Source organism: Pristis pectinata, chromosome 11, assembly GCF_009764475.1.
Source record: "Pristis pectinata isolate sPriPec2 chromosome 11, sPriPec2.1.pri, whole genome shotgun sequence".
Classification (NCBI taxonomy): domain Eukaryota; kingdom Metazoa; phylum Chordata; class Chondrichthyes; order Rhinopristiformes; family Pristidae; genus Pristis; species Pristis pectinata.
The window spans coordinates 85,821,203-85,840,155 of NC_067415.1; the positions used below are offsets into that span (position 1 = coordinate 85,821,203).

At 43.1% G+C, this 18,953-nt stretch overlaps 1 protein-coding gene across 2 annotated transcripts in view; it reads left to right on the top strand.

Moving 5' to 3' along the window:
* Positions 1–18,953, top strand: part of pcca (propionyl-CoA carboxylase subunit alpha) — a 314,348-nt gene that overhangs the window by 208,102 nt on the left and 87,293 nt on the right. For both annotated transcript variants that reach the window (XM_052025829.1, XM_052025830.1), the window contains 2 exons: positions 1,501–1,603; positions 9,888–9,986. In XM_052025829.1, the coding sequence (XP_051881789.1) occupies positions 1,501–1,603; positions 9,888–9,986 (202 nt within the window). The remainder of the gene's footprint in view (positions 1–1,500; positions 1,604–9,887; positions 9,987–18,953) is intronic.

Genomic DNA, 18,953 nt, shown 5'->3' on the forward strand with positions numbered 1-18,953 from the left:
GACTTACCAATTTCTATACTCAGTGCCCTGACCGATTAAGGCAAGCATGCTGTACGCCTTCTTTACCACCCTATCTATTTGTGTTGCTACTTTCAGGAAGCTATGGACTGTATGGGATAACCTATAGAGCATTGTGGGGGTTTGTTGTCTTTGGGTGGTGCCTGTGCTGTGTACTCATGGGATAGTGGCCTTAAGATCCCCGTACTGAGCCATAGAGGTGAGATATTTTCTTCCCTACATCCCTGGGTCTACTCCCTCCTCACCCAACACCCAACACCAACACATCTCTTTGTCCCTGCCCTTCCTGCCACAGACCACCTGAGCCGCAGCACCCCCTGCACAATTGCAAATTAAGTCTTGATGTCCAGTTGGCTCTCCCTGCAATTGTACCCCATTTCCCCCACTGGAATCTGATGATTTCTGATGTTTCACTAATGCACAACCTCTTAGCCTCTGGCCCTTCACTTCTTTCTATCCCTTCCCACTCCCTGTCCCCTCCCTCATCTCTTGCTGCCACACCAGTGAAATGCTGGACTTTGATAAACTCTACCCCTGACATGGTTTGGGGCATCGGGAATGGGGAACCAAGCAGTACATGTTCACTGGGTAAAGGCCTCAGTGCTTCAGAATACCTGACAGTTTTGTTTTATGAATTTGTTTTGTGTACGAGTACCCCAGAGAGTGGGGTGAATGAGGAACTTGCTCCCACAGAAGAGCAGATAAGGAGAAGCTGGATGAACACAAGAGAGGAATAGAAGAGACAGTGTTGGGGTGAGATGGGAGGGGGCTTAATGTGGTGCAGGGACATCAGCAAAGAGCAGAGGGGCAAAACGGCCAATCTCTCTGTTGTACCTTCTGTGAGATTGTCTTTGCTTTTCAAATATCTAGAAAAAATGATTCCCTTAAAATGCTGATGCTTGCTGTTGCAGAGTAGAAAAATGAACGATTGATCAAAACATTTCTACCACCACCGTATTCTCTGAATATAATGTGGAATTACAGTCTTGTGGTCCAGGAAGGTTTTCTGCCTTCAAAGAGTTGATTAAAAATGGCATTAACCACTGAGTTTTTCTTTCTTTGATTAGTTGCCCGAAGTTGATCTGAATGTAGTGATACACAAAATAAAAAAAAGGATAATAGAGATAATTGCAGTCTTGAGTGTGTAGACATAATGATAAGAATTTTACAAGTACATTTTCCAGCAATTACACATGTGAAGATTTGATTTTATTTTTAACCGAAGTCTTGTTCTCATGGGGAGGGCATGTTTTGTTTTCTAGGCAAGATTCTTTCAAGTTATCAGGGCTGGCGATGAAAGTGAGACAGTTGGGCAGAAAATGTTTCAAAATATACACAAGATGATCATTTATAAAAATAAGACTCAAATCTAAGTGACACTTAATAATGTAATTCCCTTAATGCTTCCCTATGATTTAGGTTTATTGAGCCCATCTTTCTCATCTTCTTAAAATAAAATGTTCTTTGTACTTCTGTCTGCAGGGCTCCTGCTGCTAACCGAGGAGAGAGGAGCTGGGAGCTGTCAGTACAGCTGGATGATGGGACGCATTCTGTTACAGTCTCACAAGCAGGTTCATCGTACACTGTAAGCTTGAAACAATATCTCTGCCCTTTAAACCCAGCATAAAGTTGCTAATGCAGCATAGCTGTTTGCCATCAGCTTTTTTCATGTGTGCGGTTAGTTAGTAATGCAGTTAAGTGATTAAAATAAGCCAGAGAGGGGACTATATTGTTTTTGAGACTGAAGGGTAGATCCTCATCCTCTGTTGTACGTGCTAATTGCATGATGTGGTTGTACTGAACTTGGCTTCCGAGATTCAGATCTGGTGAATTCGAAGGAACTGAATTTTGGAAGGGTTTGACACATGTACATTGCTAAATTGCAGAATTAGCATATGCACTGAAGGAAGACTTTCTGTCCTTGAGATTTAGTGATTTTTAAATTGTGGCAACTACTTTTGATATTCTCAGATTCTTCAGACTTCTTGCATATGACTGAGCTTAATTTGCCACTTGAGTCAGCTACTTTGATTTGGTAGAATATGTAATCCTTATGCTTCAAATCTGGTTAAAGTGAAGAAGTAGATAGTTTAGGAGCAGGATTTATGTCACAGTGGTGTCAGGTTTAAGGCTGTGTTGCTTGGTTGATTGACTAGACTGAAGTTGAGAAAGCTAATGTTTGGAACCTCTTTTAAGATGAGACTGGTTCACATGGATTTAATTAGCAGGTCATGTTGCCAACATGTCCATGTGCAGCTACAGATTTCTCATTTCAGTCACCCATAACCAGAAATACTGCACTTCAAATAGGTTTCTTCAAAGGAGCTTTTAGGGTTCAGGATTTTACTGGTGGTTTGATGTTTGACTCCTTTTTTTATAACTGAGGAAACCCTTGTGTTTGTTCAACTGTTTTTACAGAGAAAACATCTTTTCTGTTTGGTTCTTGAAAATTCTCCTGTACTAACATCAGCTATTGGTTCCCTTTCTATGGAACAGATCCCAAAGCATTAAAATGAAGAAGGAAATGTACTGTAGAATCTCATTAATCTGGTCACCATGAATGGGTGTATTTTTGAAATGTTGTACAGTCAATGCAGAAAAGCAATAGTCCAGCTATTTGATCACCAGTTTATAGATCTTCAATTGCATTGTCTTTATTTTTACATGGTTGTTTTCAGTCGTGTCATCAAAGTGTACAAATTTGAAATCCTTAATGAGTGAGGAAATGTTCCCAAAGCAAGTGGCTGCTCTCTGGATACAAATGAATATAACATCATCTCCATGGAGAAGAAGCTGTGGAAGATTGACACTTGAGTAGTTATTGTACCCTGGCTGCCAAGTTTTATCCAAGAGTCAATGGGTAGTACTCTCAATTCTGAGTCCCCAGCACAAAATGTTGACAAATTCCCCCAATGCATTATTGAGGGAGTTCTTCAGAAAAGGCCCCATCAGCATCTCTTAAATGGATATAAAAGATTCCATGACTCTATAACACTGTCAGCCTGCATTGATAGGGCACCATAGACATAATAAAACCTCTCAAGATGCTTCATAGGAGTGTTACCAGGCAAAGTTTGGCCCCAAGCCACGGCAGGAGCTCTAGCACAGCTATCTAAAGTCTTAGAGGAGAAACTGATTTTTTGATGTTTTAATGGAAGAGAAATGAGCAGAGTGATGTAGTGAAGGAACTTGAGATTTTCAATAAGTTCTCCCCCTTGACATCCCTCAATCAAGATCATTTAAAACAAATCTGGTCATTACCACATTTCTTGTGTGTGATCTTTCTGTATGCAAATCGGTTGACATACTTATGTCACAATGGTGGCTGCACTTCTCAAAGGCCTTTAGATGTATTTTTTTTGAAGTGCTGAGATCGTTTAGAGTGGTGTAGTGCACAACTGGTGGAGCTGTTGCCTCAGCATCAGAGACCCGGGTTCAATCCCAATGCTCGATATTGTCTGTGTGGAGTTTGCATGTTCTCCATGTGACTGGGTGGGTTTACCCTGGATGCTCTGATTTCCTCCCACATCCCAAAGACATGTGGGTTGGTGGGTTAATTGGCCGCTGTAAATTGCCCCCAGTGTGTGGGTGGGTGGTGGAGTCTGGGGGAGTTGATGGGACTGTGGGAACAATGAAATGGGGTTAATGTAAATGGGTACCTGATGGTCAACATGGACTCGATGAGTGAAGGGCCTACTTCTGTGCTATTTAACTCTATGACCTATGACCTCCTCTTCCCCCAGTGCTCTCCAAGGCCAGATATGTGTTGGCCTCGTATTTGAGTTGAACATGATCCACAGTTTAGGACTCGGTTCTACTTGCAAATTATCCCTTTGAAAAAATATAATCAAACAATCTAATATCAAGACCTGTCTTATTTGGATTTCACTGACCAATGCCTGCCCACCAAATCCAGGACTTGCTCGCTTCATTGTTAACTCTCTCTGCAAGCTCACATCCATCGTTCCCTCCTGGGTGCACACTGGATGTGCCACCGTGTTGCAAGCCCGATGGGTGCACTTGATGTATTGGTAAATTGGTTTAGTCATTGTCACGTGTACCGAGGTACAGTGGAAAACTTGTCCTGCTTACTGTCCATACAGATCAATTCATCACAACAGTGCATCGAGGTAGTACAGGGGAAAACAATAGCAGAATGCAGAATAAAGTGTTACAGTTACAGAGAAAGTGCAGTGCAGGCAAATAATAAGGGACAAGGCCATAAGGAGGTAGACTGTGAGGTCAAGCATCCATCTTATTGTACTAGGAGGCTGTTCAATAGTCTTAAAACAGTGGGATAGAAGCTGTCCTTGAGCCTGGTGGTACGTGCTTTCAGGCTTTTGTATCTTCTACCCGATGGGAGGGGGGAGAAGAGGGTGGGGTCTTTGATCATGCTGGCTGCTTTACCGAGGCAGCAAGAAGTGTAGACAGAGTCCATGGAGGGGAGGCTGGTTTCCATGATATTATCAAAGTGTTTTGTGATTTTCACATACTGTGGGTCAGGTAGAAAATCCGGCGTGAGCCTTGAAGCTTCTTCAGAAAACCTTCATCTTCACCTCACCAGTTCTTTGCCACTGGTGTCAGTACCTGGTGCTGTCAGAAAAACACTGCTGCCACCCAGTGGGCCTTTGAGAAACACTCGGCCCCACTCAACCAACCGCAGCAACGTTAACCGAGGCACCGACTCTTCCCTACACAGAGGAAGAAGAATGGGCCTGTACATGGGTGGGGCGAGGCTGTGCTCTCATTTAGAATTGAGCAGAGCTGTCTCTGAAACCTACAAAACTGTGAGAGGCATTGACAGGGTGGATGCTTCGAGACTAGTGTTGGAGAGTGTGAAACGAGTCATTGTTTCAATATAAGGAGCCTGAGATGAGAAACTTCTTAGAGCATGATCAATATTTGGAGTTTTATACCCCAGAGAGCTGTGGATGCTGTTCCAGATGAATCTTCTTGGGACATTAAAGAGATCAGAAGAAATTGGCACCAGTAGTCAGCGATGTTATTGAATGAACGTGTGGTCTCAAAGCACTGAATGGGCTACTACTGCTCCTCGTGTTCTTATGGATATAGAGCTGGATTTAGGCTTTACTTTCTCCTCATTCTGTACTCATGAATATGTTAATAGGCTCAATTGTCATTAATAGCAAGCCTTTTGAGTGAAAAATAACCTCAAAAGAAATTAAAAAGAAAGTAACTAGAGGAGGTGGTTATATTGTGGCCTATGGTTTGCTTTCATTGTTGTCACCTTAAAGCGGCTCACTCTCTGCAAGCTGGACAGATGCCTTTTACATCGAGGGAAATTGTCCCCTCCTGGCCCACAAGTTGTGCCAGAAAACACCTACCCACAGGAGCTCCCTCCCTTTCACAATGGAGTATCTTGAGACCCTGAAAACGCTCTAGTTGACTAAACTTCTAAAACTTGAGGAACATAGACCACGGTTGTGTAACACCACTGCATTCAGACAGGTTCTGGCTCAGGTTTTCCAAGTTTATCCATTTTAAATGTATGACCTCCCAACTCATTCCTACCCTTCACAGAAGGGGCTCCTATACATCCCCAAGGATTGTATAGCAATCAAAAATACAGGCCATTTGGCTCAGTGGTCCATCCAGCAGTTACCTTAGAGATTTCAGTGATGAGGAGAGACTGGATGTTGGGTTTGTTTCCCTGGAGTGGAGGAGGCTGAGGGGGACCTGATTGAAGTGCACAGTTAAGAGGGACATGGAAATAGTAGAGGGCAGGGAACTTTTCCCCTGGAGGGAGGTGTCGAAAGCGGGAGGATATAGAACATAGAACATTACAGCACAGTACAGGCCCTTCGGCCCATGATGTTGTGCCGACCTTTTAACCTACTCTAAGATCAATCTAACCATTCCTTCCCACTTACCCCTCCATTTTTCTATCATCCACGTGCCTATCTCAGAGTCTCTTAAATGTCCCTAATGTATCTGCCTTTACCAGCACCTCGGCAGTGCGTTCCATGCACCCACCACTCTCTGTATTAAAACACTTATCTCTGATTTCCCCCCTGTACTATCCTCCAATCATCTTAAAGTTATGCCCCCTCGTGTTAACCATTTCCGCCCTGTGGAAAAGTCTCTGGCTGTCCACTTGATCTATGCCTCTTATCATGCACATCTCTATCAGGTCACCTCTCAACCTCCTTCGCTCCAAAGAGAAAATCCCTAGCTCGCTCAGCCTATCCTCATAAGACATGCTCTCCAATCCAGGTAGCATCCTGGTAAATCTCCTCTGCACCCTCTCTAAAGCTTCCACAGCCTTCCCATAGTGGGGCAACCAGAAATGAACACAATATTCTAAGTGTGGTCTAACCGGAGTTTTATACAGCTGCGACATTGCCTTGCAGCTCTTGAACTCAATACCCTGACTCATGAAGGCCAACACTCCATATGCCTTCTTAACAACCCCATCAACTTGCGCAGCAACTTCGAGAGATCTATGTTTCTCCATATTGCTAAGAATCGTGAGATTAACCTTGTATTCTGCCTTCAAATTCGATCTCCCGAAGTGAATCACTTCACACTTTAACAGGTTGAACTACATCTGTCACTTTTCAGCCCAGCTTTGCATCCTATCAATGTCCCATTGTAACCCTCAACAACTTTCTACACTACCCACAACACCACCAACCTTCATGTCATCTGCGAACTTACTATCCCACCCCTCCACTTCCTCATCCAGGTCATTTATAAAAAATCACAAAGAGCAGGGGTCCCAGAACAGATCCCTGCAGGCAGAATATGCTCCATCTACAACCACCCTCTGCCTTCTATGGGCAAGAAAATTCTGAATCCACACAGCCAAGTTTCCCTGGATCCCATGCCTCCCGACCTTCTGAATGAGTCTATCGTAGGGAACCTTATCAAACACTTTGCAAAAGTCTATATACACTACATCCATTGCTCTACCCTCATCAATGTGTTTTGTCACATCCTTAAAAAACTCACTCAGGCTCATGAGGCACGACCTGCCCCTCACAAAGCCATGCTGACTATCCCTAATCGGACTATGCTTCTCCAAATGCTCATAAATCCTGTCCCTAAGAATCTTTTCCAATAATTTGTCCACCACTGAAGTAAGTCGCACTGGTCTATAATTCCCAGGGTTATCCCTACTCGCCTTCTTGAACAAGGGAATAACATTTGTCACCCTGCAATCATCTGGTACTATTCCTGTGGCCAGTGAGGATGCAAAGATCATCGTCAAGGGCTCAGAAATCTCTTCCCTCACTTCCCATAGTATCCTGGGATATATCCCGTCTGGCCCCGGGGACTTATCTATCCAAATGTTTTTCAAAAGTTCCAGCACATCCTCCTTCTTAACATCGACATGATCTAGCTTATCAGCCTGTTTTACGCTGCCCTCACAAGCGTCAAGGTTTGGGGTAATGAGACAGAGGCTTAGAGAGGATCTGAGGGAGAAATGTTTTCACCCAGGACATTATTGGAATCTGGAACATATTGCTGGAGTGGGCGTTGGAGGCAAGGCCTCTCACAACAGTGAAGAATAATGCAGGTGAGCACTTGAATCGCCAAGGCACAGAAGGCTATAGACCGTGTTTTGGTGAATGGAATTAGTGCAGATGGGTCATTGATGGTCAGCATGGACATGCTGGGCCAGAGGGGCTGCTTCTGTGCCGTATGACACTGTGAAAAGTGGTTCTCAGTAAGAGTGATGATGAAGCTGCCAGATTGCCTTAAAAGCCCAATGGAATCGCTGATGTCCTTTGTGGAAGGAAGACTGCTCTCCAGTCTAAAAGGCGACACCCACGTCCTGAAAATAATTGAATAGTTATTTAAAATGAAACAAGTGTGGGTGGGGAAAGCTAGAATGAATGCATGACTCCCTCCTATGAGAAACCTGTTGCTCAAATATTGGTACCCTGGAGGTCTCCCAATCCTATTAAAACATCCATTACTCCTCCAGGACAGCCAGTGACCCAGACAGTGCAACTACAATAATGTCAGGAAATTGTTTTAATTATCAGAGTCAGCATTTGAAATCTCACATTAAGTGTAGAATCAAATAGTATCAACATCACGTAGGCAGATTATGACATTGCTGTTTCTGGGACCTTGCTGTGCACAATGACAGCAGTGTTTCCTACATTCAGAAGGACATCATTAGCTGGAAGCAGCACAATAGAAGGGCAGATCTTCTCCTTCATGTTGTTTTTATTTCATCTTGGATGCTGAGCATTGCAATTCTCCAGTCTGATATCATCTCTGTGAGACCAGTTGGGATATGTTAGTGTCTTAATGGACCTGTGCCTCTTATATTTGAGAAAGTCACGGATACGCCAGCTCTACATTGTCGTCAGTGAGATGATAAGGAAAATGCAGCCTCCAGGTGGCTGTAAGGTTCTCCACATCTGCAAGAGCCCAGATCTACCTGCTGGTCATAAGCTTGATTGGATTTGATATGAAATATTCCCACAGCACACATTGTGAATGCTTGCATGTGAAATTGGTGAGTTGGAGGCGTTGGAAGGCAGCTTCATTGTGTGGAACTTGGCTGCAGTGAGGAGAGGGTGGAGGGAGAATCAGCAGTCCCATGAGGGAAGAAAGTTAAGCAAGGGTTTGTTCTCCCTGCTAGCCTCAACTAGTATTAAATCTCAGCAGCTTTCAAAATATATCCCATTCAATTGTCCTCTTTTAAGTATACAGTTGTAAAATTTAACAGTTTAAATTCTGAATGTTTATGGTAAATAAAGCATTTGTGTCCCTAATATTACCGTTATTTTTATTGCACAGCATGAGGCCACTCAGCCCATCAGGTCAGAATCAAATTTATTATCACTGTCTTATATGACGTGAAATTTGTTGTTTGCGGCAGCAGTACAGTGCAAAGGCATAAGATTATTGTAAATTATAACATAAATAGGACAAGACAAAAAGGAACAATGAGGTAATGTTCATGGACTGTTCAGAAATCTGATGATGGAGGGGAAGATGCTCCTGAATCATTGAGTGTGCAGGTAGAGCAATGCCATCAGCTCCATTCCCACTCTCGCTTCCCTGTACCACTGCAACTTATTCTCTCTCACACATGCCCATCAACTCCCCCTGATTCTTTTGCCACTTACCTACACTATGGGGTAATTTACAGAGGCAGATTAATCCAGCAGCTCATTTTTGGGATGTGGGAGGAAACCGGAGCATCTGGGAAAACCCACATGGTCACAGGGAGGACGGGGAAACCCAGGTCCCTGGAACTGTGAGGATCTGTTTGCTCCACCTCTGAGCCACCATCAACAAAACAAGTTTTTTTTTCCTACAAAGTCTTCAAATTTAGAAAATGTTTCAAGAAAAATTCAGTTACATTTGAATGGTGGCAGTGTTTCTGAACATTTCCCCACATTGTGTCCAGGAGAGCGGATTTTGGAGAAAAAGTTCTGCACGACCAAAGTGAAAATGTTAATTATGTTGTAATTATTGATTCAGTGAAGAAATGTGCCTACAGTCCTTGGGGGGCTGAATTATTATATGCAAGCCCTAATGTGCAGGTTGAAGTATGTCACAGGAATCTACATTCGGCACTTGTTAAGTTACAGTAAATGTAACATTTCAGCATATGTGTAAAAGTGGAATGCCTATTTGTTACTTACTTTAAATTGCTTGAAACCTTCGTAACCAGAGGCAGCTGTTCCAAGGTCCATTGCTGGTCTCTGGGGATAATTTCAGGACTATGTTGTTGGGCCCTGTCTTTTATGGCAGAAGCAATAAACATGACAGGCTGTTGGGTTACCATCTGTTTAAAATGGCTACTGCTTTGTTCACAGTTGTGGACTTGGGAATCTGTTTCCTGTCTGTCTTCACTAAAAGTCTTATTTGTGTCACAACAGGTGGAGGTTGATGGAAAGACACTAAGTGTGACCAGTGAATGGAACCTCGCTTCACCCTTGTTGCCTGTCACCATTGATGGAACCCCAAGGACCATCCAGGTATATTTATTTAATCACTATTTAGTTAACTGACTTGTTTGTTTTAAAAAAGGACTATTCCACTTCAGCTACTGTTGATACTGGCTGCTCAGGATTTGATTGCGAGGAGGCTGAAGGATTTGTGTCAGGCAGGTTACGGTCAATTTTAACTGGCACTCAGTCCTAATGATAAACCAATAATTTTCTTAATTTTTTCTTAGTATAGTAACTAAGGTATATTTTAATATTTAAGTGTCGTTATTATGGTAATAAATTGTCCTGCCCGATACTTATTCATTGACAAACACACAAAACCAGATTATCTGGCTGTCATCTCATTTGTGAAGGCTTCCTATGATTATATTGGCTGCTGTGTTTCCTGCATTGTAACAGTGACTGCACTTCAGAAGTACTTAATTGGCAGGGTTGGATCATAAAGTTATACAGCATGGAAGTGGACCCTTCAGCCCAACTCATCCATGCTGGCCAAGATTTCTATCTGAGCTAGTCCCATTTGCCTGTATTTGTCCATGTCCCTCGAGGCCATTTCTATCCATGTTCCTGTCCAAATGTCTTTTAAACATTGTAATTGTACTAACCACCCTCTGCGTGAAAAATCTTCCCCTTCGAGTCCCTTTTAAATCTTTCCCCTTTCACCTTAAATCTTTGTCCTCTAGTTTTAGACTTCACTATCCCGGGAAAAAAAGCCTGTGACCATTCACTTTGTGCCCCTGATGATTTTAAATACAGTATAATCCTGATCATCCTGATGTTACAAAAGGCACGATGAACACTTTCTTCTTATTAATACAGAAAGAGCCACGGGCATGTACTTAAGATAGGAAAATACAAACTATTTCAAAACTGCAATTGTATCCCTCTGTGCAAGAAGTTTCTGTTAAAATGTTTGGTTTGTGTCAAAAATATGTAATACAGCTAGAGATTCTTTTGCCTTTTTTTTAAGCTATGTATGGTGGATATATGATTCATGTGTTGGAAAATTGACAAGGGCATTCACTGCTCAGGCAATGCAAGAGAGAAATGATTCTTTAACTTGGGGTTTGCTAATACTTGGTTTCCTAACACAGCATGAAATGCAGCACCATACCGTTGTTCCACTCATGTGGTTTTAAAAATATGTCTTGCAATAAAGGATCTCTGTGACTTCACTGACATCAGGACCTTGAATGTAGCCATACATTATTTGGCACTCTGATCAAAACCTCATTTAATTTTTTTCTTAATGGAAAATGGTCTCAATAGTTTGGTGAAATTATGTCAAGATTCTAAGAAAACGAATTCTGCAAATAGTTACAATAGCCTGTTTATTGGTCAGAGCCAATCTGTGGAAAATTCAGAAGGAAGTTCTGGTTTAATTATAGTCCTCCATGATGTAATAGTCTAGGAAGGTAAGCTGTACTTGTGCCCCAGATTATCTTGTTGCATATTAGCTGCTTTAAGGGAGGATAGTAAACAAGTCACCTTGGGAAGGAATGCAGGCAGACTCTGGCTCCCTTGACAGCAGCCTTTCTGGAATTAGCAAGCAGTCTTTAGAATCATCCACACCTTTGATGTTCCAGGGAGCTGTTATGATTTCTATCCACAGGAGAGAATCTTAGTAAGTTCTAAAACAGCAGAAGAATTGAGTGATATCATTGACTGCTGTTCTTTGAGTTGCTGTTGTAGTCTTTCTCTGGAGAATAGGTAGTGTGGGATGTAGCTTTATAGAAGAATGTGGAATGCATTGAAATTCTATAGAACCAGAGTTACACTGCTCTGTAAATTTGTTTGGGTTTGGACATGCATTTGTCATGATGCAGCTCAAAGCTGTACACCTGTGTGTCAAAATCTCGGATGTTACTGAAGCTGCGTTCCCCAGTTCTGAAACTGGAAGGGAGGTAGAAGGCTCACCATATCTTGCCTTCCCTCAACGAGAGAGAGGCAAGGCTATCCAAGGTCTCCAAGACGTTCATTGCCTTCCTCAGTGACACAATCATGCAGGTAGTCTTTGAGTACTGAGATAGATTTTTTTGAAGATAATACTGATAGAAATACAAGGGGAATGTGCACTTCACTCTCATTTTAGGTAAGGTGGTTGTCATTGAGAGTTCGACATCAATGCTGCATTTTGACCTTGCATTGATGAAGAGAGAATTTCAAATTGCAGCAACGAGCGAGATGCTGGAGGAACTCAGGTCAGGCAGCATCTGTGGAGGGAAATAGACAGTTGATGTTTCAGGTTGAGACCCTTCACCTGGACTGAAAGATAGAGGGGAGATAGCTTACTGGCTATCTGTAAGGCTATTTTGCTCGTTGTTGGTGAATCTGTATCTTGATTCCATCTTGACACCACAAGCTTTAATACTCTTTCCATGCAAAAATCTGGCATTCTCAAGCTAAATGCTTTTCAGTTGATCTGCAGCCTCATTTTTTTAGGGGAGAGAGCTCTTAATTTCCACACTTCTACTGCCCTGTGTGAGGAGGAGCTTCCTGACACCGCTGAATAGCTGGGCTTGAATGTTAAGGCTATGCCAGCTTGTTCATAACTCTACCCCTACCACAAAGGGGAAATACATTTCCTATGTTTACCCCAGCAAATCCTTTAATTTGTTGAAGGCAAAACATCAGTCCTCCATGATTCAGAAGCTTTCAATGCAATAGATGATCTTACTCCCATTTTCATCTCCCTCCCCTTCCTGGATCCATCCAGCTACCCACACACTTCACCCACCCTTTCTCCATCTGGTTCCTGTTCTATCTGCCCTTCACCTCTCCCCTAACGGTTCCCATTATCACCTTCCTTACTTATCAGATTCCACCGCTGGTAGCCTTGGTGTTCCCACTTATCACCCTCCCCTCCCACCACCTGGCTCCATCTGCTTATTTTGTCTGCCTCCATCACTCATCCACCTGCCTCTGTTTCCCAACTCCATCCCTCCCCCTCCCCTACCTGGCTCCCTGCCTGTCGTCCTTCACCCCTCCTCAGTCCACCAATCACCTACCAGTCCCTGTCTCATCCCCACCCCCCCCCCATACTTCCCTCTCCACTCTCCGTCCTGATGCAAATTCTCAACAATTCCTTTCCCCCCAAAGATGCTGCCCGACCCAGTGAGTTCCTCCTGCAGATTGTTTGTTGCTCCAGATTCCAGTATCTGAAGTCTCTTGGCTAATTCATGGCTATTATTCCACGCACAATGGCATTTGTCCGAACCGTGGTTCCTGAACGATGCAAGTGCTATCACACAGTTTGTTTCTCATTGTCTTACGGTTGATTGGTTCATAAGCTGTCATCCACTGAGAGACTGTTCAAATCCATGCTGATCAAACAACCAGCCAGTAACCCATCTTCCCATGAGAAACATGTATTAGAATTGATTTTTGCTTAGAGACTAGAGGAGTCTTATACAAAATATTTGTAATTCGGAATGTTCAGCTGGTCAGGCAGCAGCTACGAAGAGAAATACAAAATTAAGCTTCACAAAATGTGTATGTTTTATTTGATTATAGAAGAACATAATACCAGCAAGTAAACAGTAAAATGCAGAAGTTATAGTGATATAATAAAGTAGATTCAACCTTTTAATCATTACGTGGTTGTGGAGACATTGATCTGAATGGCCTTGTGGTTATCCTTGAGGGTATATGATGTGTACATTGTTGATATTTTATTGAGTCTGCTTCTTGTGTCTTGCTTCAATCTTATTGAAGGCAAGTAATGTCAAAGATGTGAAGGGAGTACAGTCAGAATTCCAGTCAGAATTCCACTCTATCCTGTTGATTTCCTGACAATTACGGGCATAAATAACCTACTACACTTGCCATCAAGTTGCCAAACTTAATGTATGCGTAAATTAAGATTGCAATTCATGCTATCACATCCACTTTGCTTTCGTCACCTGTCTCCTTTCTTTGCATCTTAAAATTTGGTTTATATCCCCCTCTCATTTCCCTGCTCCCATTTGCCCCCCCCTCCCATTTTTGCCTCTCTCATATTTTGCACCTCTTTCCCATTTCCCCCTCCCTCTTTCCCTTTCCCTCCTCCTCCCCATTTCCCTCTCCCTCCTGTTGATCCTCTCTCTACCTTTCCCCCTCTTCCATTTAACCTCGTTGCCTGCCCTGTCCGATTGCACTCCCTGCCCTGTTACCTCTTCCCCATGCCCCTGTCTGCCATTGTTCTCCCTCTTCCATTTTGCCCCTTCTGCAGCTGCCCCATCTCATGCGTCCCCTCACCTTGACTCCCTTGTCCTCCTTCCCCAGTCCCTACTTACTGAACACCCCCGCCCCCCCCCCCCCCCCCCGTATGGAGTGTTGGCCTTCATTAGTCAGGGGATTGAGTTCAAGAGCCGTGAGGTAATGTTGTGAGGTAATGTTGCAGCTCCATAAAGCTGTGGTTAGACCACGCTGAGAGTATTGTGTTCAGTTCTGGTCACGTCATTATAGGAAGGATGTGGAAGCTTTAGAGAGGGTGCAGAGAAGATTTACCAGGATGCTGCCCGGGTTAGAGAACGTTCCTTGTGAGGAAAGGTTGAGTGAGTGAGGGCTTTTCTCTTTGGAGCGACACAGGATGAGAGGCGACTTGATAGAGGTGTATAAGATTATGAGGGGCATAGATAGAGTGGACAGCCAGCACCTTTTCCTCAGGGCGGCAATGGCCAATACCAGAGGACATCCGTTTAAGGTCAGAGGAGGAAAGTTTAGGGCAAATGTCAGAGGTAAGTTTTTTACACAGAGAGTGGTGAGTGCCTGGAACATATTGCCGGGGGTGGTGGTAGAGGCTGATACAACAGGGACATTTAAGAGACTCTTAGACAGCCACATGGATGTAAGAAAAGCGGAGGGTTATGGGCTGTGTAGGAGGGAAGGGTTGGATTGATCATGGAGTAGGTGTATATACATCATGGGCCAAAGGGCCCGTACTGTGCTGTACTGTTCTGTGTTCTTTGCCCGTACTTTCCCCCCTCTCTCTCCCTTTTGTCCCAAGATTACTTTTGGTAATTTGAACAAAGTTTCTGAGATTGTTTTTATTTCCAAGCACAGTGCAGCCATTGGCCACAGCCACTGTTTCAATACGAATGATCTCACCCAACACATACTAGGGATGAAATGTCGACCTGTACCGACATGCATGAGTAGTTGTTCACTGGTTAAGCTTCCACAATTACAGAGAAGGATGTAACAGGCCATTTAAGTGTGACTTTAAAATTAATTTTATTGTTTGGCGGAGGGAGTGAATTTTGAATTCTTTGTATCAAAGACAGTGGATAAACTAAAGAACCCTTATTTCCAAAACAAGTCGAGCTGAAGTGGGAATGGATCATGTTAAGTATAATTATCTCATTTATAATGAGTTTTCCCAAACAGCCTACAATTTAATTTGCCTGGACAATTGATACTCTCTTCACCTGGAACATACAGAAGTGTTATGTAACACTGCTGTGTGAATGGCACCTTTGTTTAGTTTTTCTATAATCTCTTCCTATCCTTGCTCATCCTTGACCAGTGCTAGCAGTACAGTGGAGCTGGTAACTATCCCGCTGATTGTACCCTTGCTGCGTTTTTCTGAATAGATCATTGATACCCAAGTAAGTGGAACTAATTTTCGAGGGCCAAAGCACAAAACGAAATGTGTGCAGTGTCACATGAAACCCTCTTCATTCAAAGAGAACCCTAAGGTAACCTGGTCAGGCAGTGAATTGAAATGGGGACTGTTCAGGTTTATATGTTAAAAAAAATAATGAATTTATTTAATCCATTCATTCTGCAAGAACCAAAGACTTCATGCTGTGAGTTAGTATTTGTGTGTCTCTCCATCAAGACTTTAACTATGCAAAGCAAAATCTCATTTTTAGCAAACTAAGGGGTATTCCCTGGCAGGTTTCTGTTTTGTTCCCATTGCAGTGCAGTTCCATTGCAGAGCAGTTTTTCTCCCTGCCTGCATTTTCTTGTGCTGGACCTTCTCTGCAGAACCTTGGAATGTCACTGAGCCTGTTTGTTTTTATCCAAGGACAAGCTTGGGGTGATTTTCCTTCCAATATTTCCCCTTCCCTTTCTAGATTGACGTGGACGGGATCTATAGCGCTCATCAAGCAAAGCAGTTGTCATAAGTAGTAATGCATCACTGCACGTACCAATGTATCCCCGTCACCAGCTACCTGGACGTGTTGGGTCAAATCACCCTCCGACTTCAGTAAGGTTAATACAAAATATAGTAAGAAGATAGTGTAAACATGTAGGGCATAGTGGTCTTTGTGAATAACTTGCTGCTTTTCTTTACTTCGATTCTTTTTTTTGTATCTCCTCTCCCACAATCTGTAACTCTCTTCATCACACGGGTGCACATGCACACATGCACAAGCGCATGAATGCAAATACACAGACACACAAATGTGCAGACGCAAGCTTGCACACAAACAGGCATGATGTGCAAGTGCGTGCATGCGCGCGCGCACACACACACACACACACACACACACACACACACACACACAACCTCTCTGTGAAGACAAAAACAGAAAATGCTGGAAAAAGTCAGTAGGTCAGCCAGCTTGTGCAGAAAGAGAAACAGTTGGGTCTGTGATCGTTTGTGAAATACATGTTTTGTGTGTGTGAGTGTTTCAGGTTGTGCATATATATATGTGGCAGTACATACATGTAAAGAAGCACTCATCAGTTTCTCTCCTGAACGACCTGGCTCAGCTTTGGGGTCTGCCCCCAGTCTTGGACTCCCCCATCAACAGAGATTCTCTACTCCACCATTTCAATTCCTTTCAAAATCCTGAACAGTGCAAACAAATCAGGCTTTAACTTTGGAGACACCAGAGATGGCAGATGCTGGAAATCTGGAGCAACATACAAAGCTCTGGAGGAACTCAGCAGGTCAGGCAGCATCTATGGAGGGAAATGGACAGTCGACGTTTCAGGTCGAGACCCTTCGTCAGTCCTGATGGTGCCCGACCCGCTGAGTTCTTCTAGTGCTTTGTGTGTTGCTCATGCTTTAACATTCTAGGGTCAGGAAATGGGACATGTATTCAACAGAGAAGGCGGGACCTGATTTAAACCAATTTTTGAAAGAAACCATGCGGAATAGTTTGGGGAGATGCTGAGATTTGTAAGCAGTTGGTTTGGGGAAGAAAGGAAAGACCTGGATTTCTGCAGTTCTGTTTGGAACTTCCCAAAGTGGTTTTTGGTCAGATGAAGTACGGTCACTGTTTTAGTGTGAGAAATGCAGCAGCAAGTTCCCACTGTGATGTGTTAGTAACCAGATGATCTGTTTAGTTTTCAGTAATGCTGATTGTGGCATAGCTCTTGGCCAGGACACTGGGAGAACTTCCTGACTCCTTGCAACCTTTCACATCCCAAGGCAGCCAGGGCCTCTGTTTAATGGCTCATTTGGAAGCAGCACCTCTGACAGTGCAGCATTCCCTCATCAGGACACTGACCTGTTTAGAAACGCAGCCTGGCTCAGTCAACAATGCAGCCTGGTAAACAGAACATGTAAGCATCACTGAAAGGCTCCTTTTTTGTTCTTTTTGAGTTATGTCATATGAGAAGAATTCAGAACATTTTATAGCTAAACATTTAGCAGACATCTCCGTGATAAAACTTGGGATCGCTTTACTACACTGTGTTAATTAAGTTAGTGTTCACAAAGGAAATACTGTGAATAGAATTCCAGTTCTTCAGAGGAGCCCTTTTAAATGGTCTTTAAAAGTCCATGAAAAACAAAATAATGAGGGTGAAAATATTTTGACTGTGCCAGTTTAGTCAGTGACCACACTTTGTTCATTTGCATTGGAACAGTGTACGTATAGCATGCTGATAATTAGTGCTGTTCCTTGCTTTTGGAAATCTGATGTTTATCTTACTTTGTGGAAAACAGTAGCAACTGCAACCACTTAAGATTGAATAACCTGCTTTTCGTGAATTAAAACAGATCTCAGCACTTAAGGTATTTGTTTTCTTGTGGTGATTTTAATGTTTGTGCATTTTTGAAAAAAATATATGCTGTATTACTTTCATTTTTTCCGTGCTTTTACGAACATTTATTATAATACATGAGTCTAGAGGTGGCCAGGTACCTGAATGTATGGTTCGTTAAAGTCTAGGGTCGTATCTCAGGAACTAAGAAGTAGAACTTATACTTATCACCCAGCCACCAGCAAACTTCTAGCCCAGTGGTGGCTAAACTGGCGATTATTGAACCCATTGCATGGTTTGTGAAAATCAATAAAACTGCAGATGCTGGAAATCTGAAATAAAAACAGACAATGCTGCAAACACTCATAAGGTTGGGCAGCATCTTCAGAGAAAGAAACAGTTAATGTTTCAAGTCAATGAAAAATGAGGGAGCAAGCTTGTTTTAAGTTGCAAAATGGGTGGGCAAGGGATGGAAAGGAATGTCTGTGATAGGGTGGAGACCAGGTGCCTTCTGGTAGATCATGAGGTCTATCTGAAGGAACGTAAATAGGGGAGATGAATGAGGGCAGGTAGAGGGATCATTACCATTTGAACTATGGTAGTACCTGACACACAGTAACGCTTTAGGGGTGGCTGGGACTGACCCCAGAAACTTTGGTCTTAGATAGGAACAACAGGAGGCCATTTAACCCCTCAGACCTTTTACAGCATTGTTGAACCAATCCTGATCCACTTTTTTTAATTCCATCTACCCTTCTGAGTTCCATAGCCATAAGCCCCAAACCCAACATAAATGTGTCAGTCGGAATTTTCTGTTAGCTCCCAAGATCGGGAGTTTCTGGGTAGATGTGAGCTCCAGATTCCCAATACCATGTGTGTGCAGAGGATCTTCCTGACGTCACCTGTGAATGGCCAGGCACGCCTTGTGAGGATCCAATCCCTTGTCTGGACTCACCCCTCAAGAGGAAATGGTTTCCCAGTACTATCAACTCCTGTGAGTACAGGAGTTGGAACATTATGTTGCACCTGTACAAGTTGCTGGTGAGGCCGAACTTGGAGCACTGTGTACAG